Consider the following 25,973-nt stretch of genomic DNA (forward strand, 5'->3'; position numbering starts at 1 on the left):
GAGATGAGCATTTGGTCAGACAATAGGCCAAAAATCCAGCTGGGATAAGATGAGGGTGGTCATAAGGGTAATGGGGAAATCTCAGCTGGATACCCCAAATGATGCTTCCAAAAATCATAGTCCTAAAAACAAAATCTGAAAGTGAGAGTAGGGACTAGGAAACCATGAGTATTTTCAAGGTAGTATAACTCATTCATTCACCAGAGACTGTTGCTCCTGGAAGTCCTCATGGTTTGGGTCCATACAAGCCAACTGGAATATTTCTTGTGGGGAGAGTGGACTCATAGATGGGTACCCACTCCGACTGCTCCTGAAAAAAAAATCCAGATTCAGAGGAAGAATAATACAAATCTTTGTGCTGAAACTACTAACAGTACCTGCCCTTGTTATATGACTTCCTTTAAAGTAAAGGCTGCCCTTGGGAATGGTAGACATCTTGGTGTCTTGTAGGATTCTAGGAGGGATAATGGGAAATACATCAAAAAGGAGAAAAGTCTTTTTTTTCAACCTACATTTGGCACCAAGCAGTCTTCTTCTGGCAGCTAACATATCTGTGACAAATGACATCATTTATAACACACAGCCATATGGGAGGCCAGTGGTAGATTGCAAACCAATTTCTATTCAGTATTCACACTCAGCAGAAGAACTTCACTGTTTAAACATTGAACATTTTGTTTAAATATTAAGCAGTCATGGTTTTTATTATTATTTTTCAGTTTCAGGAATGATGTATTATGTCAGCATTCTTGATATGATATAACATATAGACTTCTTTTGCTTACAGAATAGGTAGAAGCTAAGAGCTGGGCTTATTGAGGTGAGGCACTTGACTGAGATTTTTTAGAAAGCAAAAGGAATGGGAATAAGGCATGAGAACTGAGTTAAAGGATATTTTTGGCAGATATTGAATCAAACAAGAACAAGAGCAAGAAGGTCCAGGTCCTGTAATATTGTAATTGTTATTAGGCCCATTGCTTGAAGTCTTAAGCACTGGTTGATCAATAGGGACAAACAATTCTGGGCTAGTTAGCAAAGAGATCTATCCAACTTTTTACAAGCATCCGTCTGCCATTGGCAACCACTTCCACCATTTACTATTGAGGCCACTATTTCAACCCATTCAGAAAATTTAAGCCAAATTCTAGATCATGTAAGAAAGTGGAACTATCTGTCTATCAGGAATAATGACTGGACATTAGACATCACAATTCCCCATACATCTTGTTATGCATCTGAGAGCTTTAACTGATTTTTTTTGGTGCTTGTGATCTGCCAAACAGTATTTGAAAAAAGCCCTAATAGATCATAAGATCTATTATTGGACTCATAGGAAGAGAATGGATCATATGAGATCCAATGACCTAAATTTTTCTCCAAAGTGGGTCATGCATAACTAACAAAATGAATCAAATTAACTAATTAGGTTTAATCTTATTTTTAAAGTCAAAAATCATTTTAAGATTAGAGACCCAAGGTTAGAAGGGACTCACAAGTCATATAGTCTAACTTGTTCATTTCACAGATGAACAAAATAATAGCTAGATATTTGTATATCATTTGATGAAATGTCACTCATCTTTCCCCAACATTTCCTAGGAAGAGCTTCAAACAGAGGCAAATAGAAGAAGGAGGTATCAGGGCTACTTCTGCCTTCTGTAGGAATATTTTGTCACTGAAAAATTCCCATTTGATGGGAGAACCCTTGGACACAGTGTACTGTAATGAAACCTCATTTCTCTGAATAAGTGGGACCTAGAAATGAGCCAAATTCTCAAAATCTTGATGGTCCAGAAAAACATTTCTGACTTGCTTTTAAATACATAAAGTATGAAATATTTAAAATACTTTTCTGTAAAGTACATCTGGATATGTGTAAGCTAATATAGAAAATTGTTACCTATGCTCTCAGGTATGGAGAGTAGATAAGGTCATGAAAATTAGACCAAAGATGGTCCTTCTGGGTAAGCTAATTCTCATAGAAAAGGAGATAGTAAGTAGAAGTCCAGACAGGGGGTACTTAGTAAATGCTATTGCAAATCAAATGCAAGTATCCCATGAATTCTTGGGGACAGATGATACCTTCCTTGCTTTAATCACATGACTCTCTCTGTGCCTAGGTGAGATAAACTGTTACTTGTTAAATGTGAGCAGATATTCTCAAACAGTGTATTGTTCAGCACTAGTCTGGTCTCCAATATGAAGTGATTATGTGATTAGTCTTGAGTCTTTTTCTCTCTGTTCTTTTAAAGGTGAACAATCCTAGGAGGCATTAAAAGCAAAAACAAAAACAACTGAATGTTCAAAACAATGGTGTTCTGCCCATTTGGCTGTTATGACAATGGCACTGACATTGCCCAAAGCTGTGTTTCTTGATTGGTCTTTCTTGGATTAGCCCTGGTCTATGAAATGTTGGCTTCCAAACCTTCTTACAATAATATGAACACACAATGTTCAAACCCATTTTTTCCCCTCTTCATTCTCTTTCTTGCATCTGGCTCTGCTTTACTTGTTTCCTTCTTGGATCCCAGTTTTCACAATGGCAGCAATGGCCTTCTGACGGTGTTGAGGACAAAACAATCTATCACAAAGACATACAATACTAGCATATGGGCACTGTACTAATATTTGGGTTGGAATTGTAGGTTCCAATTGTTGGAATCCTTACTAACTGCTAACTAATTAGAGTTGATCTAATCTTACAAGAAGATGTTTTGGGCAGAACCTGAAACAAGGTACTAAGTAGAACTAAGTTCAATGAGTTCACACCTCCTCTTGAAGCTCGTTGGGCCAGAGAGCACTATGGGAGAAAACCCATAATCCCTCTCTCTCGTATCCCACAATTCCTCCCTCTTGGATAAAAGAAACAGACAGAAGCTCTCGGTCATATTTCAGTAGAGTTACGCCAGAAGCCCTCTCTCCGAGGCAAGGCAGAATATTTTCCACTTGGCTGGCTTCCTCTCTGAAGAACACTTCTGCCACCAGCCAGCCAAGTGGAAAATATTCTGCCTTGCCTCAGAGAGAGGGCTTCTGGCGTAACTCTACTGAAATATGACCGAGAGCTTCTGTCTGTTTCTTTTATCCAAGAGGGAGGAATTGTGGGATACGAGAGAGAGGGATTATGGGTTTTCTCCCATAGTGCTCTCTGGCCCAACGAGCTTCAAGAGGAGGTGTGAACTCATTGAACTTAGTTCTACTTAGTACCTTGTTTCAGGTTCTGCCCAAAACATCTTCTTGTAAGATTAGATCAACTCTAATTAGTTAGCAGTTTTGGAAAATATTCTGCCTTGCCTCGGAGAGAGGGCTTCTGGCGTAACTCTACTGAAATATGACCGAGAGCTTCTGTCTGTTTCTTTTATCCAAGAGGGAGGAATTGTGGGATACGAGAGAGAGGGATTATGGGTTTTCTCCCATAGTGCTCTCTGGCCCAACGAGCTTCAAGAGGAGGTGTGAACTCATTGAACTTAGTTCTACTTAGTACCTTGTTTCAGGTTCTGCCCAAAACATCTTCTTGTAAGATTAGATCAACTCTAATTAGTTAGCAGTTAGTAAGGATTGAGGCTACAGAGGCAGCTTGCGATGTCCTTAGACAAAAGAACTGGTGCTTTGTTTGTGTTTTTGGCATCCCAAATCCATTAAATAATTCTGGCCTAGATAAGTTTGCCAGCCCAAGCCATTTATCTAAATAAGAACTTGAATTCAGATTTTCTTGAATCCAAGATCATTTTTCTATCTATTTTTCATCATAGCCTTAATAAACTAATCGAGGAAAAAATATAAAAGTAATGTTTATGGCATATATATATATAAACAATTGGTAAAAAATGAATAATCACTAATACTTTGCTGCATTGTCTTTCTAAAACTACTTAGCCATGTCTCTGTAATGATTTGAAAACTACTATTCTGGAGAAGATATAAGCAAAAATCATTGTGCATCTTAACAAAATTTGAAATCCTTGTTGAATGTTATCCTTAGGAACAAGATAGAGAAAGATTTATTGGACAATTAGATATACTGGTTAAATGACTTAGCCTAAATATTAACTATTAATGAATTGAAATTAATCATTCAACAAATATTTAGAAGGATCTGCTATTTCTCAGATACTCTACAAGGTACTAGTGTGTTAGAGTTCAAATGTTGGAGTTTGTTCTCAGAGGACAGCCGGTTTAGAGGCTTAGAGCCCTTCGGATGTCTCCAAATCCAAAGGTCTGGTCCTTCAGCCTCTGCCTCTGTTTTCTTCAGCCTCTAGCCAGCTCCAGTCTTCATGTCATTACAGTGAAATCTCGACTTGTAGCATCTTCCTCTCTGAAGAACACTTCTGCCACCAGCCAGCCAAGTGGAAAATATTCTGCCTTGCCTCGGAGAGAGGGCTTCTGGCGTAACTCTACTGAAATATGACCGAGAGCTTCTGTCTGTTTCTTTTATCCAAGAGGGAGGAATTGTGGGATACGAGAGAGAGGGATTATGGGTTTTCTCCCATAGTGCTCTCTGGCCCAACGAGCTTCAAGAGGAGGTGTGAACTCATTGAACTTAGTTCTACTTAGTACCTTGTTTCAGGTTCTGCCCAAAACATCTTCTTGTAAGATTAGATCAACTCTAATTAGTTAGCAGTTAGTAAGGATTCCAACATCCAATAAAAACGGGACCATATTTAACTAAAACCTACAAAAAATAGCCTTCCATAGCATGTACCTAGAGATAACAAATAATTGGCTAACAATGAGTAGCCATTTTATTTTATTTTTAAAGAAAGGAAGAAAAGCACTTTAAAATTAATAATGTTCCAAGTTAAAGAGCAAATAGTTTAACAACTGGAACCATGAAGTAACAATGAGAAAATTCACAGACTCATAGGACCTTAGATTAAAACTGAAAGGGACCTAGAGTCCAGCCCTTTTATTTTATAGTCTTGTGACTTCTCCAAAGCCACAAATGTAAGATCAAAGGCAGCATTTGAACTCAGGAACTTTCCTTTAAGAACTGGTATTCTTTCCACAATACTATGGTACTTTCAAATTCATGAATTAGGATCATTTTTAAGCTTCACATATTACTTTGTGAAAGACACCTTATTACAGGGGGTACAGTATTGAACCCAGAGTCACAGGATCTGAATAAGAAGCTAAATTTTACCTTTTATAACTGTGTGGCCTTAAGCCAATAATTTAACCCTCCCATGGCCTCAGCATCCTCAGCTGTAAAATGAGTGGGTTGGAATTATAACTTTTAAGTGCTTTTCTGGATTTGGATTTTTAATCTTAGGATGAGCTATTTGTTTGAACTACAATCTTTTTAAAGCTATTATTTATAAAATGGTTACTATGTGCCAGGCATTGGTCTAAGTGCTTTATAATTGTTAGTTCAGTTGATCCTCACAATAACGTGGGAGGTATATGCTATTATTATCCCCATTTTGCAGATGAGGAAATCAAAGTATAGTTTAACAGACTTGCCCAGAATCATACAGTAAATCTCTGAGAATAAATTTTACCTTAGATCTTTTAGACTCAAAATCCAGTGCTCTATTCACTGGACCATCTAATTGATCCATACATTTTTATAACAATTAAGAGGTGTTTAGGAATCTCTGGTCTGTAATCACTCACTGTTTAGACTTTTAAATAACAGACAAAAGTGAGACTGATATAGGATAAGGGACTTGTCCAAAGTTGCACATATAACTTGTGATAGAACTGGACAAAGGACAGCTGGATTGGCAGCATAGTGAATAGAGAACTAGGCCTGGAGTCTGGAAGACTCATAATCCTGAATTCAAATACAGTCTTTAACATTTCCTAATTGTGAACCCTGGACAAGTCACTTAATCCTCTTTGCCCCAGTTTCCTCATCTGCAAAATGAGCTGGAGAAGGAAATGGCAACTCCAGTATCTTTGCCAAAAAAAACCCAAATGGGGTCATGAAAAGTCAGACATGATTGAAACAATCCAACAACAACAAAGAACACAGGTATCATGACTTCTAGGACCAATGCTCCCCTACCTTGCTGCTTCACTGAATATTTTTTATATTATAATTAAAACCAAAGCATAGAATCTTAAGTTAGAAGTACTATTACAGAATAATTGATAGGGCTCCAATTAACCAATTAGGGTGCCAATTCTCTTTCTACATCTAGGGAAATTGGCAACAGTATTGAAACAACTTGATAATTTTCCCTATCACAATGATAATCATTTTGAAATCTTGAAGTTTGCTTTCTAAGGCTATAGAAAAAGAATTCATTTCTCTTTGATTCAATATGACTTATATGGCATCTTTAGTAGAATAGATTCAGGGTACTTCACAATGGAATGAGTGGGGAGGGGGAAATAAAATATATAAGAGCTACTCTACTTACAGGCCTGAAAGAGTGTCCTGCTGGAGATAAGGCAGGGCTTTGGCATTAGAAAGGATCTCCTGAGGCAAAGATGAGGGTTCCATTCGCTGGAACATGGGAGCATTTTTCTATGCAGAAAAAGAAAAAGAATAAGAAAGAAACTTCTTAAATGCTCTTTCCCCATCTAGGGTATTTGGGAAATGTCCTAGAACATAATAAAAAGAGTTAGTTTCTTCCTCTCCTACATCTTTTTGTCACCCATTCAATCACTCATTCACTAACCTAATAAAGAACTATTATGGTCAGGGAAGTGGGATTCATTGTTACTAGTTCCATAGTACCCAACTTTAGAACATTTCTCCTGCATCCTATTTCCTTTGACTTTGCCTCCAAGCCTTCAGATTCTACTCATTTCCAAGATTTTATGCCTTTGTATTTCAGTGATTTATTCACTTTCACAGCCAGCTCCATGTACCAGACAATATTCATTGTGGATTTACTTTGTGTACACATGGAAAAGGTCAAGTGACTCTTTTTAGCCCTTCTATGCTTGTCCACAGCCTATACAGATGCTTACATTTGACTCACCTGTTCTTCCAGCTGCTGTCTCTGCTTCTTTACTTTGCTTTGCTTATAATAGTCCATGATCATCATGGCTGCATATATTTTCCCAACTGTCAAGTCTGAGGCTAAAAGCAAAAAGGTGACTTGGATGTTAACAGTGAGAAGACAAGAGAGACACAGTAGTAGGAAAATTTCACAAGCTTCATAAGCTGCTACCCAGCACTTCATTTCTGCAGAGTTCTACCTCATTATAAAGATGCTAATGATAATGTCATAATATTTATTTAATTTCTTTGAAATATTTGCTGCTGGAGTGACAATGAGAAAATTCACAGACTCATAGGACCTTAGATTAAAACTGAAAGGGACCTAGAGTCCAGCCCTTTTATTTTATAGTCTTGTGACTTCTCCAAAGCCACAAATGTAAGATCAAAGGCAGCATTTGAACTCAGGAACTTTCCTTTAAGAACTGGTATTCTTTCCACAATACTATGGTACTTTCAAATTCATGAATTAGGATCATTTTTAAGCTTCACATATTACTTTGTGAAAGACACCTTATTACAGGGGGTACAGTATTGAACCCAGAGTCACAGGATCTGAATAAGAAGCTAAATTTTACCTTTTATAACTGTGTGGCCTTAAGCCAATAATTTAACCCTCCCATGGCCTCAGCATCCTCAGCTGTAAAATGAGTGGGTTGGAATTATAACTTTTAAGTGCTTTTCTGGATTTGGATTTTTAATCTTAGGATGAGCTATTTGTTTGAACTACAATCTTTTTAAAGCTATTATTTATAAAATGGTTACTATGTGCCAGGCATTGGTCTAAGTGCTTTATAATTGTTAGTTCAGTTGATCCTCACAATAACGTGGGAGGTATATGCTATTATTATCCCCATTTTGCAGATGAGGAAATCAAAGTATAGTTTAACAGACTTGCCCAGAATCATACAGTAAATCTCTGAGAATAAATTTTACCTTAGATCTTTTAGACTCAAAATCCAGTGCTCTATTCACTGGACCATCTAATTGATCCATACATTTTTATAACAATTAAGAGGTGTTTAGGAATCTCTGGTCTGTAATCACTCACTGTTTAGACTTTTAAATAACAGACAAAAGTGAGACTGATATAGGATAAGGGACTTGTCCAAAGTTGCACATATAACTTGTGATAGAACTGGACAAAGGACAGCTGGATTGGCAGCATAGTGAATAGAGAACTAGGCCTGGAGTCTGGAAGACTCATAATCCTGAATTCAAATACAGTCTTTAACATTTCCTAATTGTGAACCCTGGACAAGTCACTTAATCCTCTTTGCCCCAGTTTCCTCATCTGCAAAATGAGCTGGAGAAGGAAATGGCAACTCCAGTATCTTTGCCAAAAAAAACCCAAATGGGGTCATGAAAAGTCAGACATGATTGAAACAATCCAACAACAACAAAGAACACAGGTATCATGACTTCTAGGACCAATGCTCCCCTACCTTGCTGCTTCACTGAATATTTTTTATATTATAATTAAAACCAAAGCATAGAATCTTAAGTTAGAAGTACTATTACAGAATAATTGATAGGGCTCCAATTAACCAATTAGGGTGCCAATTCTCTTTCTACATCTAGGGAAATTGGCAACAGTATTGAAACAACTTGATAATTTTCCCTATCACAATGATAATCATTTTGAAATCTTGAAGTTTGCTTTCTAAGGCTATAGAAAAAGAATTCATTTCTCTTTGATTCAATATGACTTATATGGCATCTTTAGTAGAATAGATTCAGGGTACTTCACAATGGAATGAGTGGGGGAGGGGGGAAATAAAATATATAAGAGCTACTCTACTTACAGGCCTGAAAGAGTGTCCTGCTGGAGATAAGGCAGGGCTTTGGCATTAGAAAGGATCTCCTGAGGCAAAGATGAGGGTTCCATTCGCTGGAACATGGGAGCATTTTTCTATGCAGAAAAAGAAAAAGAATAAGAAAGAAACTTCTTAAATGCTCTTTCCCCATCTAGGGTATTTGGGAAATGTCCTAGAACATAATAAAAAGAGTTAGTTTCTTCCTCTCCTACATCTTTTTGTCACCCATTCAATCACTCATTCACTAACCTAATAAAGAACTATTATGGTCAGGGAAGTGGGATTCATTGTTACTAGTTCCATAGTACCCAACTTTAGAACATTTCTCCTGCATCCTATTTCCTTTGACTTTGCCTCCAAGCCTTCAGATTCTACTCATTTCCAAGATTTTATGCCTTTGTATTTCAGTGATTTATTCACTTTCACAGCCAGCTCCATGTACCAGACAATATTCATTGTGGATTTACTTTGTGTACACATGGAAAAGGTCAAGTGACTCTTTTTAGCCCTTCTATGCTTGTCCACAGCCTATACAGATGCTTACATTTGACTCACCTGTTCTTCCAGCTGCTGTCTCTGCTTCTTTACTTTGCTTTGCTTATAATAGTCCATGATCATCATGGCTGCATATATTTTCCCAACTGTCAAGTCTGAGGCTAAAAGCAAAAAGGTGACTTGGATGTTAACAGTGAGAAGACAAGAGAGACACAGTAGTAGGAAAATTTCACAAGCTTCATAAGCTGCTACCCAGCACTTCATTTCTGCAGAGTTCTACCTCATTATAAAGATGCTAATGATAATGTCATAATATTTATTTAATTTCTTTGAAATATTTGCTGCTGGAGTGACAAGTCTGGAGTCAGACCTCTGATAACCAAGCCTTGGAGAAGTTAAGCCACTCAACTTTGGAAGTCCTACCCTAGAGCCACACTGTCTTGTCTTGCCCTTCTTTAAGAAAGATGATATCAACTTACTAGACTAAGATATTGGGAAATCTTTATTACCTATTAACTAAGAAGATTATCTTCTCAATATTTTTGTCATCCCAACGTCCACTCTATCTATCCATTCTCCAGCTCCAAGCAGGCTTTACCCTGGCCATTCTTTTTAGCTTTCTTGTTCTGGGAATAGTAATTAAGCCAATTTGCCATTGCTTCTGGAAAGGACTGGTCAATTGACAGTCCTGTGGAACCAATATCCATTTCTATGACTCTTCTGACCAAAACACAATTCCTTAGTTACCACTCCCTCACTTGTGTGTTCTTCCTCATTAGAATGTAAGTTCCTGAAGCATAATGAAGAATTAAATGTGATTCATTAACTTCTATAACAAAATAATAAGATATTTTTGTTAGTTATATAAGAAATTGTTGAAATAATGTCATATTAACTCTAATGTAGATTTTGCTCCCTCCCCACACATCTGCTTTGTATAAATATGGGGCAAACTCTATAATTGGTATGATTTTTCAGTTTATGTCTATGTATTATTTTTCTTTCAAAATGTTGTCCTATTAGGAATGAGTCCAATATTTATATCATATGATAAAAAGCTTTTACAGTTAGGGAATTTCCTTCTATAATTTTATTTCTATCCATAATGCCCTTCCTTAACTTGCTGGACAGAAAATGGAAAATCTTTATTGCCTATTAACTGAAAAGATCATTTTCTCAATATCTTTGTCATCCCAACTATGTACTGAATTTTTCTCCCTCAGAGTGTTTTGCTTTAATGATGGAAACACAATGAAAAGGGTACCCCAGGAGCAGATCCCACACCTTTTGGCATGGGTACAAGCAGATCCAGCATCTTCTGGGAGAGGTGAGGCCAGATAGCCAGGGTCTCCTTTTGCAGCTCGGAATCCAGCTGCTGCCTATCTGCACCACCTACAATAAAACAAATGAACTATAAGAAATCAAAATATGAAGTAAGAATGAGGGCTAACTAATAGCTAACCTGATTGCTATCAATGAATTGACAAGAGATGTTGAGTTAGCATCCAGAAAATTGGGGAAACTCCCCATGAAGGATATAAGGGAGACAGAGAAAAGAATGGTACAGGATGAGAATGATACATGGATAGGTTGGAGGAGTTCCTCATAGATCCATTGAAGTATCTTCATAAAATAAAATAGAATTGTATGCCCATGGAGTAATAAGGGTCCCAAAGTGAGTAGACAGGGGTAGGAGCTGAATCAACATGGCACTTTATACCACAAGAATAATTCTTGATATTGAGTGAGCCAGGTCTTACTGCCAACATAACAGAACACATTTTTTATCTCATTTCCAATGACTCAGAGATATCCTACTTTATAATGCAGAAGTCAAAAGATCTGGATTTTCTATTCTTTCCTTAAGTGTTGCAATCAACTAGAGAAGAAAAATAAAGCAAAAGAAGTGAAGATACAGCCCCCAAAATATTATAAAGTCTTCCCTTTTAACCTATAAATCTTATGTTTCATTTTGGAAATACCCATCCTTCCATTTAACTCAAACATTCTTACCCCATATTATTTGTGTCCTTTTTGAAAAATTGGATAGCTGGTAAAACCAGGAAGGCTAAGGGTTCAGACTATGATGGAAACTACTACTTTTTCAATCTTTAATAGTTAAAATAGGGTGCAGTTATTTAGTGTCACCCACATCATGCCTTCATTTGGCTCTTAAGGTAAACTCATTCAAACTTGATATTCAACAGAGAACAACAAATCTTATATATCTGTTTTCAAAGATTATTTACATTCATCTCAGGTGTTTTAGTGGCCTTAGAAAGGTAAATGATGATAAGGAATCTAGAATAGGAAGGAAATTGATATTGGAAATGATCTTGTCCAACTGTCTCATTTTAAAGAAAAAGAAACTGAGGTCCATAGAGATAAGTTGACATATCCAAAGCTACCCAGGCAGTTAAATAGCAAAGCCAGGTTCTAATCCTAGTTTATTATATGTTACTTCACAAACATGTTTTCTAGTATACTATATTGTCTCCTTGTTTATACTCTAAAATGAGACTGTCCCTATTTTCCATCCTCATTGGTCATACACAGCTTAGTTCAGGAATTCATTTCCGTTTGCCTTAAGAACTTCCTAACTAGTTTACCTGCCTCCAAGCATTATTTCCCTCCAATTAACTCTATATATCTCTATCAAATAAATATGTCTACATACTTAGTGATAAGATCTTGCAGTCTTGGCAAAGGATTAGAAGTCAGAACACTTGCCTCAGCTCTAGAACTAATTCAATAACTTTCCATGGAAGAATGATTTACATGTGTTTGTGCTTCAGTTTTTCCATCTGTAAAATGGAGATAACAGTACCTGCTACCAGGTAGCATTTCCAATGTTTTCTGAATCCTTTGGTTCAAAATTACTAAATAAAACATTGATGTTATTAGAATCCCAGAATATTAGAAGCAGAAGGGATAATAGTCCATTTAATCTAATATCACCAATTTGTGGATAAAGAAAACTGAGGTCCATTAAAAGTGAAATGACTTGCCTAAACTGACACAGCTGGTTAGCTAAAGAGACCCCATTAGATGAATCCCAGCCCAGTACTACCTGTTGTTGTTATGGTGATAATATCCTGATGGAAAATGTCCTTATCTCCTGCTGAGTACTATCTGGCATCGATAATACTGAAATTCTTCACTTCATTTTCATGCTTTACCTTTTGCAATCTTGATGTCCAGAGCTGTTCGAATTAGAGCCATCAGTGTAGAAGTGAAATGGACAGTCATGTCCTCAGCTACTGGCATGTTCATCAGAACCAATCTCTGTGTGAAAGAGAGAGGAAAAAGACAGCAGGCGAAAAAAAATAGCGAAAGATCCATTGGTGAGGTGAGAGGAAGAGTGCAGAGAAGGTCAAATGGCATAGACGAAAAAGAAGGGCAAGGATTGCCCACCCCATGCACATCAAGCCTCTCTCTTCCCTTCCCTTACCTGCTCATGTCCTGAGGACTTTCTCTCCCTTCTCACTCTTCAGCAAGGAATGAAGCCACATCCCAAGGGAAGTACCCTGGCAAGGGAGTTCCCTAGTCTTTCTGTAAGAATCCCTCAAAGTCCCAAGAATATCTGTTAGGGATGGGAATTCATTTCTGATGAGAGCAGCTGGGAGAATATGGCATGGGAGGGAGGGGAGACAGGAGCCAGCTCTGTGAGTTGGCTTCATTTCCTATTTTAAGGTACCCCAACTTCCCACTTTCCCCCACAAATACCCCTGACCTCTTTGGGGAGCAGGAAAGGGTGGGAGGGAGACTTTGTTTTGTTCATCTGTCTGGAATGATAAATCCTGGCACCTCCTTTTTGAGTCTTTAAGATGAAATTTGCCAGCACATGATAATACATGCAGAAGTCCAACTTATTCAAAGGATAGGGTAGAGTCATATGGAAGAATAGGGAAGGGAAGATGGAAAAAGAGTGTATTCAGATCTAGGGGGAAGGATATTAAGGAGGAAGGAAGGAAGAGAGAGAGAGAGAGAGAGAGAGAGAGAGGAGAGAGAGAGAGAGAGAGAGAGAAAGGAGCAAGAGTGAGAAGACCTTGTTCCCTTTTTCCAAAGGAAGGGATCAAACTGAAATGGCCAAATCCACTTTCCAGAGAGTATTTTGTTTTTCATATCCTAGTTTTTCACCAATCCCCATACCCTCTTCTCCTTCACTTCTCATTTCCTAAGACTTAGAACTTCGTGCTTGAGCACTCCACATCTGAAACTCTGGGACAGCATATTCTGAATGAAGAGGTTACCATCTCACAATATATGTAATTAGCCATAAGTTGGGGGTTGTATGAGCAGATGCCTCAATGGCTCCCTGGAAGCAAAATAGAACTTACAAAAATGAAATCTATATCCTTAATTTTGATTTGCTTATTCCCAGCACTGGGGAATTTAGCTATTAAGACAAGGAATGAGACTGTTGGCAGAATCACTAGTAAGGCAGGGTAGTTAGGTGTGTGCTTGCAACAGCTCAATAGAATTTCCAACCTAGAATGATTCCATCAAGTCTAGTATCTTGCAGCACAGATTCTATTTCTGGTTTTGACTTCAAAACTCCTAGTCTCTCCTTATGATTTCAGCACACATTTGGCATTCCTAGCAAGGAGAACATAATCTTGGTGAACTTCCAAGTTAATAGAAAGGCTGAAACTTTTCTAGCACTATGGGGCAAGATTAATGTCATGTATTAAGTATTGAGTAGAAAGAACCTTCGAATTGAAGTCTGAATATCTGTTTAAGACCTGGCTAGGGTTAGAAAGGCCTTTAGAGTTTATCTAGATCTTATTTAAAGATGAAGAAACCGAGGCCTAGGGAGTATGTCACACAAGCAGGATGTAAAAGGACTGGGATTCAAAGCCATATTCTCTGATTCCAAATTTAGCACTTTGTACTGCATTGTGTGACTAGAGACAAATCATGTAATCTCTTTCATCATTAGCTTCTTCAACTCTGATGCTTTGAGAAAAGCACACATACTCCTGCAAATGTCTTATTTTTTAAAGGTAAGCTAACGTGAAGTGGTAAAAGCTCAGTCTCAAGGACCTATGGCCTCCTGACACTAAGTCAGTTTCAATGTCCATTATTTATCTTAGAAACTCATTAGGAATTTCATGTTTTTAAGACATTATCTCATCTGTCTGGGAAGATATTTTGGGAGGATAGTTACTATTCACCTTACAAGCTAGCCCTTTTGAACTCCAGAAATCTAAAGGCTTTTCCCATTATTTCTTACTTTAGACATTTCCAAGAAATTTGATAACTTGAATTTTTGATGCCATAAGGACGCAAAAGATATTTTCCTTATATGAAGAAGGAAGTAATAATTCTTTCTCACTCCTCAGCAAAGGAGAGTAAAATATCTCTGATTTGCGTCAAGGAGTTCACTCATTGCTTCCTATTTTAATCTAAGGTTATCTCTCTTACTTTCAGTTCTAAGATCCTACTCTAGGTTTTAATTCTCTCTCTCTCTCTCTCTCTCTGTGTGTGTGTGTTTCTATCTGTGTATGTATGTGTGTTTGTCTCTGTCTCTCTGTCTCTTCTTCTGTGTCTCTCTGCGTCTTTGTATCTCTTTCTCTGTGTCTCTCTTTCTCTTCTTCTCTCCTACTCTCCTTGTGTCCCTCGCTTTCTCTTACTGTCCTACAGGTCTTCAGTGCTCTGCTTGCTTGAAATACGAATATGCCATTTTGCCAGGATTGCCTTCTTAGTAACCCTCTAAAAGGAAATTTCACACACAGGTATACACATATACATGAAAAACTGTGAATAATAGCTTCATACTCTTGCTGTAGTGACTGGAGAAATCATTCCTCCATGAGCCTTTCTACATCTTCAGTCTTCTCTCATCTCCCTTTCCTTTTGTTCCCACCTCCACCTTTCCATCCCAAGGTCCTCCCCATTTTCAGGCCTCCCCACCACTGGGTCCCATTTCCTGCTCATCTCTAGCCCAGAAGGAAGGAAGAGTTGATCTACCTTATACGCCACTTTGGAGGGACATCTCTTGCCGAGGCCTAGCGGTGGTGACATGAGAGTCAGCATTTCATACATCTCAGTGTAATGGATGCGGCCACTGCTCATGGAGGTGTGGGAAAATGAGATGGAAGATTGGAAGGGGTTCAGGGAAAGAGAAGGAAGTGGGGAGATGGATGCAGAGAAAGATGAGAGGAAGAGAGGCATTCCCAGAGAGCAACAAACAAACAAAATAATAATACAGGAAACAAGAAGAAAAAGACAAAATAAAAAAATGGACAAACAGGAAAAGAACAGGAAACCTGTTAATCAAGGCAAATCATACACGTGAGTCCATCCTGGTGTGGATTTATATCACACCCCACACAGACCCGGGAACGTTATTGTGAGCCTTCTGTTCCCCTTTCCCCCATCTCATCAGGAATCGGCTTCACTCCTCGTCATCCTGATCAGCTCCCTCAAAAAGAACATAGGTTTTTTGGTTTGTTTGTTGTTTCATTTCCCAGGGCTGCGTGAGAGTGGTATAAACCGGATAGACGGTGCTCAAGCCATGGGTGATGCAGAATGTAGAAGCCAGGATTCCTCTGGGAATCGCTGGCCCCATAAGACCAGGAATCTCTATGGTTTCCACCAGTCTGGATACCAGATATGCCTTTGTCCTTTTATCCCATAGCCAGAACATCGTGTATCCCCCCCTCTATGGTGTCTATGCAAAAGAAGATAGCATCTTGCATAGAAGGTGGTGGGCTGTGGTTGCTTGTCAAAGGAGTTGGCCCAGTTGCTTCCACCTGGCTCTGTGTATGGAGTGCTTTTCCCCAGCATGCACCAGTGCAATGGCATGCTGGAGATGGAAGAAACAAAACCAGGGGGAGGAAGAGCATTTCACATGCCATGCTTCCCTCCCCAGCTCTCCCCAACATGCGATCGCAGGTTCCACCAGGTTGGAGTTTAAAGAGTCTCAGCAGAGGCAGCTGTTTGGCCTTCTGAGTGTGGGAATCACTGCGTGCCCATCCCATGACATCTCCTCCCCATCACCCAAGCCGTTGTCCTTCCTGGCTCCTTCCTCCTGCGTCCTTCTTCTGGCTGCCTCTAAAATGGTGGGCTAGACCTCAAGGTGCCCCACACCTGCCTTCCCACGGCACTCTGAAGACCTTTCCGTACCGGCAGGCTGAAGCAGTTGGGTTATTGGGAACTGGTCAGTGTAAAGCAGGGTTGCAAAGAGAAGGCCTCATACCCCAGCAAGGCTCTCATTTTGGACTCCCAAGTAGACCTGACAGACTTCAGGCCCACATTCCCAGATCCCACAGGCATTTCACAACATACTATGTCAGGATCCTCAGACAAGGAATCTCTTAAAGAACCATTCAGCAGAACCTTTTGCTAGAACAACAACATCCACTGTTAACTTCTGAGAGAAATTGACATTCCAATGACCATTGTCACCACCATTTCTGCTTTGCTGAACTCTGGGGTCTGTGTCCTTTCCCTACCATCTGCTTTCATTGTCCCTCACTGATAAGCATAATGATCTATTTTATAAGCTTAATCACAGGAAGGCAACTCTAGAAAGTCTATCTGAAATAAGAAGACTTTTGTCTATTTCTCCTCTGGTGGTCTATTCAGGCCTAAAAAATTAGGTGCTCACTTATTTAGGGGCTGCTAGGTAGAGCGGAAAAAAGTCATCTGCAATATGCTTTAACTTTTGATAGGATGCCAATCTGATGAGCATATAAGATTTGTCTGTGCCCAGTTTAGAAAATACAGATAACCCATGCTGGGATGTTGTGAGTTCTATAATCTATGAGGGAGAAGTCCTGGCCATATCTATAGTACTATACTACATGGAGGAGTGTTTGTATGTAGGAGAAAGAGGTGAAGGAGGGGAGAAAGAGAGAGAATAAGAGAGAGTGAAAAAGAGAGAGATGAAACAGAGAGAAAATAGAGAGAAGACACAAAGACAGAGAGGAGGGGGAAAAGAGACAGACAGACAGACAGACACACAGAGAGAAAAGAGAGATGAGAGATGAGATAGAGAGGGGGGAAGATTCTGGGAAGATGGTGGGAGTAAGTTGGTAAGTTTCAAGTTCTTCTGATTTCCCCCACAAAATAGAACAAATTTGTTCCTCAGGGCAAACATAGACTGGTGAAAAATCAAGAAGACTTGGGTAAAACAGGGCTCCTCCAGATATAACCCAAGAAGATCTGAAGAAAGATGGGGGACCCAGGATTAACCTGTATGAAGTAGGCTAGCTCCTTAGAAACATCAAATGGCGAGCCTGGAGTTAGCTGGAGCTTCAACAGGAACCACAGAAACTTTCACCTCCTGGATTGTTAGTAGACTGGAGGTCTAAGCAGACTGAGGAAACTTTGGCTGATTGGGAATCCCAGGCCTAACTGTGCTGTTGAGATGTAGTCCTGGGCAAAAAGGAACCAGCACTAGCAAGGCAGAGGCAGTGGGGCAGGGATGCTGCTGGCTGTGAGCACTTTTTGGAGCATAGAGCTCTTGCTTTGGGGTTTCAGATCAGAGGGGAAAGCTGAAGTAAAACCAGAGACACCATTCTCTTCCACCTCAGGATTAGAGGTGCTACCATTAATACCTTTTATTTAAAAAAAAATGAACTAGGAAAGAAAAAAAAATCCCACCACAGAAACATACTATGGGACCATGGAAGACTAGGTTTCCTCTACAGAAGAGGACACTGAAGTAAAAAAAAAAGCTTCTATTCCAAAGAGCAATGTGAAATGGCTCCTTGCTCAGAAAGAATTTCTAGAATTCAAAAAAGAATTTAAAAGTCAAATGAGAAGCATTGAGTAAATTTTTTTTTAAATCCAAGAAAAACAAGATTATGGGAAAAAAGTTAACCAACTAGAAAAGGAGATATAGAGTTTCAACGATGAAAATAACTCTGAAAATTAGAATTGGGTAAGGGGAAGCCAGTGAAGCTATGAGAGACTAAGAAATAACAAAACAGGTTATAAAGAAAAAGAAAATAGAACAGAATGTGAAACATTTTATAAGAAAAAAACAACAGATTTGGAGAACAGATCAAGAAGAGAAAATGTAAGAATAATTGGACTGTCTGAAAATTGTGACCAGAAAAAGAACCTTGACACAATAATACAAGAAATAATCCAAGAAAATTGTCCTAGAGTGATAGAACATTAGGGGAAAGTAGGAATAGAAAAAATCTACCAATCACCATCTCAACAAGATCCTTTGTGGAAAACACATAAGAAAATTACTGCCAAATTTTGAAATCTCCAGATCCAAGAAAAAAATTTTCAAGAAACAAGGAAAAAACAATTTAAATTTGCTAAAGCTACAATTAGAATTGTACAGGATTTAGCAGCAGCCACAATAAAAGAATTCAGGTCCTGGAATCATATCTACCAATAATCAAAAAAACTAGACCTGTGGCCAAAAGTATCATATCCAGCAAAATTATAATGTTGTACAAGAGAAAAATGGACATTCAATGTACTTGCAAATTTTCAGGACTTTCTATCAACCAAACCCAAACTTAACAAAAAATTTAACATATAACAATAGGCTATATCAAAGATCAATTTCAAGGAACTCAACATAGATAAGCTGTTTATTCTTTTTTTACATGGGAAATTTATAGCATATATTTAAGATAGACATCAACAATATGACAGCTCAAAAGAAGGACTGAGGCAGAGTTAAGGTAAAATAGTAATTACATCATATAGTTGTGTCAATAATAATTATGTGAAACAGTACTATTCATATGTGAACTGCAAAGGAAGAATAGACACAGAGGCATTGGGTGGGGAGGGCTTGTAGTTCTGAAAACCTACTCACATCAGGAATGGGTTAAATATGTAATACTACATATATACAATGATGGGTATAGCCTCCTCCAAAATATAATTTTAAAAGGGGTAGGGATGAATAGATAGGGAAGCAAAGGATGAGGGAAGAAGAAAAAAGAGAGATCCATAGGTGGGAAGAGGTTAAGTAAGAGAGACAGAGAGAGAGAGAGGCAAAGAGAAAGATACAGAGAGACAGAGACAGAGACAGAGAGACAGAGACAGACAGATTGATGGAGACAAAGAGACACAGAGAGAAGAGTAGCTTAACATGTTTTCAGTATTTATCTTTGACTATTCTCCCCAAATATTATCCCTGTGCCCTTCTTTCAAATGTAACAGCTGCTGGTTCTGGGAGGGTTTGGACCTCTTTAAACTCAAAGGAAAGCAACATGAGGGTTTGTTTGTGTGGCGCAGTGGTGGTGGAGCAGAGGAGGAAAAGGAAGGGTTAAATGTTGTGTCCCATCACCGGGTCATGGCTGGGGACTGGGAGGCAAACCTTGCACGCCACCCTGTAGGGGCAGTTCTCTCCCAGGCCCAGAGGAGGCGAGATCACCCGTACTAATTTGTACATATCCTTATACAGGATCCTGCCGCTGTAAAGGAAGCACAGGTGGGTTAATAGGACACTCAAAGAATGGAGGTGAGGAAATGATAGCTTTTTCATTAAGGAGGTGTGTGATCAGTGCCCATTCCAGAAGATACCCCAAAGGTCATTCTCTCTTTTCCTTGAATTCCAGAAGTTCCATACCCTATAGGACTGATTCTCATCACTATCAAAACACAAGTAGTACCACTTGCTTGCCAAACTAGAGACACCTCAATTTCCTAGGCAGATCAAAGCTCATCTAGAATCCACAGGAGTCATCCTAGTCACCAAGGATATCTAGGACCCTGCAAAGAACCACACCTGGACAGATACATAAACTCAACTCTGATCTGTTGTCAGACCTCAAGAACTCAAGTTTATTAGTTAACAAATACCTTTGACAACTGCCAAGAACAGATGTCAAGCTGATATAAAAATGGGCTGCTCTTCTGTTTGTTTGTTTTTTCAGACATTGTTTTATATTAAGTTACTCAGATATGCTTGTCAAGGGCTGGGTGCAGGCAGCAGAGAATAGGTATCTTTCTACAGGCCTATGGGAAACAAATTTCCCAACAGGCTAATTATGGCATGAACACAATTGGCATGAAATATCTTGCAGACAGTCTTTGTTTTCTATGTGAAAGATTTTTTTTTCTGTATTTCAGATTGAAGAAGCTCCTTTCCAAATAAATCCAAGAAGCACCCTTACTTTATACTTCCAAAACTACCTCTGTAGGAATGATTTTCAAATACCCTTAAATTTTATTGCTTTTCAGATGACTAACAAGAGCACTCAAGAGTTCCAATAGGAGCCTGATTTCTCTTGACTTCCAAATCACCTAAGTCTACTAGTTCCATGGGGAAAGAAAAGAACCATATACAAATTAGGTTTTTTTAAGTGATTATAATCTTGTTATAATCCCTGCCAGCAAATAACTGCTGGTCATAGACTTTCCAGTCTAGGTGAATTCCAATTTATATCCAAAATTTCCACTGTAAGTTATGAACCTAATTAGCCCAATAAAACCACTGGTACATGATGGGAAGAGTACCAAATCTGGAATCATCAATCCAGCCCTTCCATTTACTAGTTGTATGGTCTTGGGCAAATTCCTTCATTTTCCACTGGTTTAATCTCTTTATCTGCAAAATGGAAGTAACAATAATATCACATTTACATAGTGTTTTGAAATTTTTTTCAAATTGAACCAAAGAGGTAGGTTATATTAAGTATTATTATTCCCATTTTACAGATGAGGAATCTGAGGTTGAAGTGATTTGCCCAATTGTCACACAATTAAGTGCCAGAGCAAGGAGTGAATTCAGGTCTTCTTACTCCATACCAATATCACACTGTCTCCTTTCTACTACTTTCCTACCTTAAGGGGTGATTGCAAGGATTAAATGAGAATGCAGAGCTTTGTAAGTCATATAGCTCTCTATGGTTCATCTGTTGTTACGTCTCAAGTCCTCCATATTCTCCACAGGGCTCTCTTGTCCCTTTCCCCCATCTTATGATCATAAGAGAATCTTGTCCAAAGGTTCTTCCTTTCAACTTTTTCTTTTAAGGTTGACTCCTCCTGTCCTTTTAGGTTGCTGTTTTAGAGGTTATCTCCTTAGTAGGTTCTCCATCTATGAAGTAAATTTGAACTTATGTTTCAAAGATGACATGGAAATTATCTTCATTATAGCCAATTCCAATTGGATCACTCCTCTACCATCTCTTCAGAATGAAGAAGTTATGATGATAGTCGGTATGTTTTGGGTCATATCCAGGAGTTTAGGTTAGAAATTGAGAGGTTTCTTTCTTCCTGCTCTTTCCAAGAACACCTCTTGATTCATCTTCACTTGTTTCTATGCTGTCTTCTCTTCCTAGCAGTTGGAAGTGAGGAGATAAGAGTATCCCAACCACATGTGATATTTGAATCCAAAGATAATAGTAATTTTTTAAAAATAAGAGGGTGAGATCTCTAAGCCAGGAAGACATCTGAGACAAAGTTGACATGTACAAGACTCTTCTGCATATGAAGAATAGAAGAATAGAAACTGATAGCACTGAGGTTCTTCAGCTTCTTTCTAGGATGACAAGTGACACCTCCTCCTCTTCACCCTTTGGGCTTCTCTCCCTTCTCTCTTTCTTTTTACACAACCATAGCGGATTTGCCACAAAACAATTAGGGAAAGACAATGTAAACCAGATATGTTCCAGATTTAATGAATGCCTGATATCTTCAAGGTCACTTATTATCATGGAGCAGCCCCAAAGAGAGAGATTCCTTCATTATGATAGCTATGGTGTTATAGAATCTGTAGCCCAGGTCATTAATAATTAGACTCTAAGGAGGAAAAATTCTGCTGAGTTGAAATAAACTCCAAGGAGAGTCCTAGGTGGAAGCAACGTGGCCCTTTCCTATGATATATGGCAATGCTTTGTAGCACTCCTTGTATCAAAGAACAGGAGTCAGGATAAAGGTTAGGGTAGTAGCATCAAGTACAAATAATTGTAGGCATAAAAGCCTAGGAGAACACAGTTATCATTCCTAACACTAAGGATAGAAGCACTATCCTTAGATGCAACCACCATTGCACCCCATTCTGTGCCTTAAGCCCTGGAGTTGTTGGCAATAAAAGGGTCAAGGAAAGATATCCCTATGAAGATCCTGACAGGAGACAAAACAAAAAGCAGTTAGCTTTTGTCTCTGGGAAGGAGGGAACGCCTTCAATTCAATTCTCATCAATTAGTATTTATGGGAATAATGGGAAGATGAATTTGTTATCCTCTATATAATTCATGAAGTATCTCAAAGCCAAATTCTTTGGAAAGTTGTGGGGCAGGAGACAACTTCCTATAACCACAGGTCATAAGTAGTAAAGTAGTAGTAAGTTTCCTCTAGAAAACTCCTATAAATCTCATATGTTATTCAGAATAGATCAACTAATGACTCATCGGAGGAGAGGAGAGAGGGAGAGCATAGTGAAAGCCATTCTAATTACTTACTAGAAGGTAAGAGTAATAAAGACCTGTCACAGAGGGAAAGAAGAGGCAAAAGAGAATTTTTTTGATATTGGCCTGATTAAGCTTCCAAGGGAACTGTTTACCTTCAGAAGGTCCAAAATAAATGTCTTCTCTCCGCCTGTGACAGGAACACATATGGGAAGACTCCAATTACATTCCCTTTCCTGAATACTCCTGGTATGATGAATCAGTGGGCTCCAACCTGGGCCCCACTGGAAGCCAGGTAGGTAATGGGGAGGCATACGTACCACGCAGCTCGATCATACTCTGCCCAGACTCGGACAAATTCATCTAAGTGATGAGGTCCAAGGATAGATGAATCCCGGGTCAAGTACTCAAAATTGTCCATGATAACAGCCACAAACAGGTTAAGCATCTGGAAGAAATGAGAAATGAAAGGAAGCACAAAAAAAGGATTGAAAGACAAAAGGTCAATTGCATGTGTGATGCAATCATTTCTTACTGATATTGTGGCATTCTAATAGTGTCTTCATTATTTGTACCATGACAATCATTATATAAGCATTATTATTTCACATTTCAATGACACTTGGTTATTGCAAAATGTTCTACAATCATGTCTATTAAATTAATTGCCAATGTGGTAAATGAGAGAACAGTAGCAGCTGTGGCTGCACGAAGGAGGGGAATGGAAGAGAGTCCCTCAGTTTAAACAGGTCCTTTCAGTCTATCCCAACCTTACTGGATCCGGTTCTCATTGAGCAATAGAGAACAAAAGCAATCTGCTAAACATTTAGAATACAAATAAAAAAAGCAAGACAGTCCCTGCTCTCAAGGACCATACATTCTAATGGGGGAAAACATGTACAGGGGGATACAACTGTAGAAAAAACAGAAGGTCCCAGAGATCTTTAGATATATGACAATGAATATAATAGCATGTCCTCTTCAATGATGATACTAACTATATTTATATAACATTTTTAAAGTTTATAAAGCACTTGACTTATGTTATCTCATACCTTTATAACATTCCTATGTCAGTGCTATTATCTCTTACATTTTACAGATGAGGAAACTGAGACTAAAAGATTAAATGATTTGCCATAAGGTCACAGTTAGTTAACATTTGAGGCAAATTTTGAATTTGGGTTTTCCTAACTTCAAGTGAAACCCTATTGTACTTGTATTATGTGTAAATTAGGCCATTTCCAATAATAATACCCTGTCTGTTTCTTAATTTTATCAATATTTTACACTTGATACACTTCATAGTGTCAAGGATTTTGGATATGAGAACTCTCTCAATTCCAGTGTCTACAGAGTCAACTCCAGTGACTATTGAAGAGGCAGGAGCTACAGACCCCAAGGAAGCAGTTGTTCAGACAAATTTCCATAGGAATTACTTTTTAGGATGAAGGCTCTGGAAGCTGTACTAGAAGCCGATCCGTCTGTGAAGTGTTGCTATTTCTGGGGTTCACGGGCATAGGATCCTGTGCTGCTTTTACTTGGGTATGAGGGTAGAGAATGGTCAAAGTGGTGGCACTAGTTTGGCTAACCTGGCACATGGTATCTCCTAGCTCTTTCTCTGAGCACCTTGTTTCTTTCTTTACATTTACTTGCCAAGATGCCAGTTAAGATCAGTTAAAATTTTTTTCTCATCCACAGATATTTTTCATGCTCACTCTATTCCTGAAGCTAATAATAAGATAGTCCTATGTGCAGCTAATTATAAAAACACTAGTACTACTAACTCATATAACAGGTTGCTTTAAGATTTACAAATAAATAGATTTCTTTACAATAACTTTATCAAGTAGGTACTACTTATCATATAGGTACTATCCTCATTTTTTGAAATTTTTTTCAGTATTCTAATTTTAATTATTTTGTAATCTTGAATTCAACAAGCACCAGCAAACATATGCTATTAGCCTACTTTATAGAAAAGGAAGCCAGATCTCAGAGAAATTAAGTGGTTTGCCCACCTCTTAAATTTACTAAGTGTTGGAACATTGCTCTGAATGAAGATTTCCTATAACATTGTGTTACATCATTAATAAAAACTGATGCAGTATATTTTCACCCAAAAAACTCAGAGTATCTTCATAGTCTTCCTATTTAATTTTCACCATATTATTTCAGCAAAGTAGAAGTAGAAGGCATCCTGTCCTTCCATCGCAGATCTAGGGAAAGGGCCAAATGACTTCCCCAATCTGCCAATTTTAACAACAATTCCAGGGCTGGAATACACATTTCCTCAGTTTCAGCTTAGTATTCTTTCTATACTTTGTTTCCTCAAGGTATACATACTATATGCAAGAAAAGTGAGAAATTCTAGTTCTTGTGAATTGTTACTTTCTTTGAAAGACATAGAAACACCTGAAACATTATCGATAATGCAACAAATAACACCCTGAAGTTTATGATACACAGTTACCATAGGAATCAACCATCTTCCGAGAGAATAGTTTTTTTCAAGCCATCGGGTTTCTGCAAAACTAGTGCATCAGCTTTGTAGTTTATCTGATCTGATTTGTGAAATGGTCATCATTATCAGATTGACCATATTTTGATCTACAGTGATATGATTTAGAATTAGAAGGAATCTCAGAGATCTTCTATTTAACCCTCTTACTTTGCAATTCAGAAGTTAAACAGAAGTTTTTTGGTATTCCTACTTATCAATTGTTTATGTAATAGTCTAGGATTGAAAATTCTGAACTGTGCTTATTGAAATAGTCTATCATTCAAAAATAATGAAATAAAAATATCAATTAAAAAGTAATGGCACTAAATGTGGTGCCATTTCCTTTTTTAAAAAAAAATTACATATCAGTCACTTACATTCACCATTACCAAGTATAATGTAGTATGTAACTAGATGTCACAAGTCATAGGACAATCATGTCTGTATCTAAACCATGCTACTCTTGTTTCAAGATGACACCATCTTGAATTTATAGAGAACATTTTTTTCAGAGAAATCAATAGTCTTCATAAGAGAGAAAAACATGTTGTTCTGAGACTCATTTACCATTTGGGAAACCCAAGGGAAGGATAAGAATATTGGGAATAACAACAGGACAAAAAGGATGAAAGATGCTCACCAAAAAAGAGCAGAAAAAGATGAAAGAAACAAAGTAAAAGTAGGCCAGATCAGTGCCACATCGTTCATTCTCATTCTGCCCTGAGGGTGCAGTGGTGTCAGGTTCACAGCCTTTCTCTCCCAGACAAGATAACATAATTTCCTGCCATGCCTCACCTGTGGCACTCCTGGAATCAAAAGACATATTTGTTAGCATCAGTCAATGCATCTCATCCCATTCCTTCTCTTCT

General features: G+C 38.3%; 1 protein-coding gene across 1 annotated transcript in view; it reads right to left on the reverse strand.

Moving 5' to 3' along the window:
* The window catches only part of CACNA1E (calcium voltage-gated channel subunit alpha1 E), a 114,827-nt gene that overhangs the window by 11,266 nt on the left and 77,588 nt on the right, over positions 1-25,973 (reverse strand). The window contains exons 22-29 of the mRNA XM_051996781.1: positions 25,745-25,910; positions 22,922-23,049; positions 15,238-15,334; positions 12,444-12,549; positions 10,549-10,656; positions 9,325-9,425; positions 8,758-8,864; positions 202-310 (exon numbers count right to left, since the gene is read on the reverse strand). Of these exons, the coding sequence (XP_051852741.1) occupies positions 202-310; positions 8,758-8,864; positions 9,325-9,425; positions 10,549-10,656; positions 12,444-12,549; positions 15,238-15,334; positions 22,922-23,049; positions 25,745-25,910 (922 nt within the window). The remainder of the gene's footprint in view (positions 1-201; positions 311-8,757; positions 8,865-9,324; positions 9,426-10,548; positions 10,657-12,443; positions 12,550-15,237; positions 15,335-22,921; positions 23,050-25,744; positions 25,911-25,973) is intronic.

This window comes from Antechinus flavipes, chromosome 4 (assembly GCF_016432865.1).
Source record: "Antechinus flavipes isolate AdamAnt ecotype Samford, QLD, Australia chromosome 4, AdamAnt_v2, whole genome shotgun sequence".
Lineage (NCBI taxonomy): Eukaryota > Metazoa > Chordata > Mammalia > Dasyuromorphia > Dasyuridae > Antechinus > Antechinus flavipes.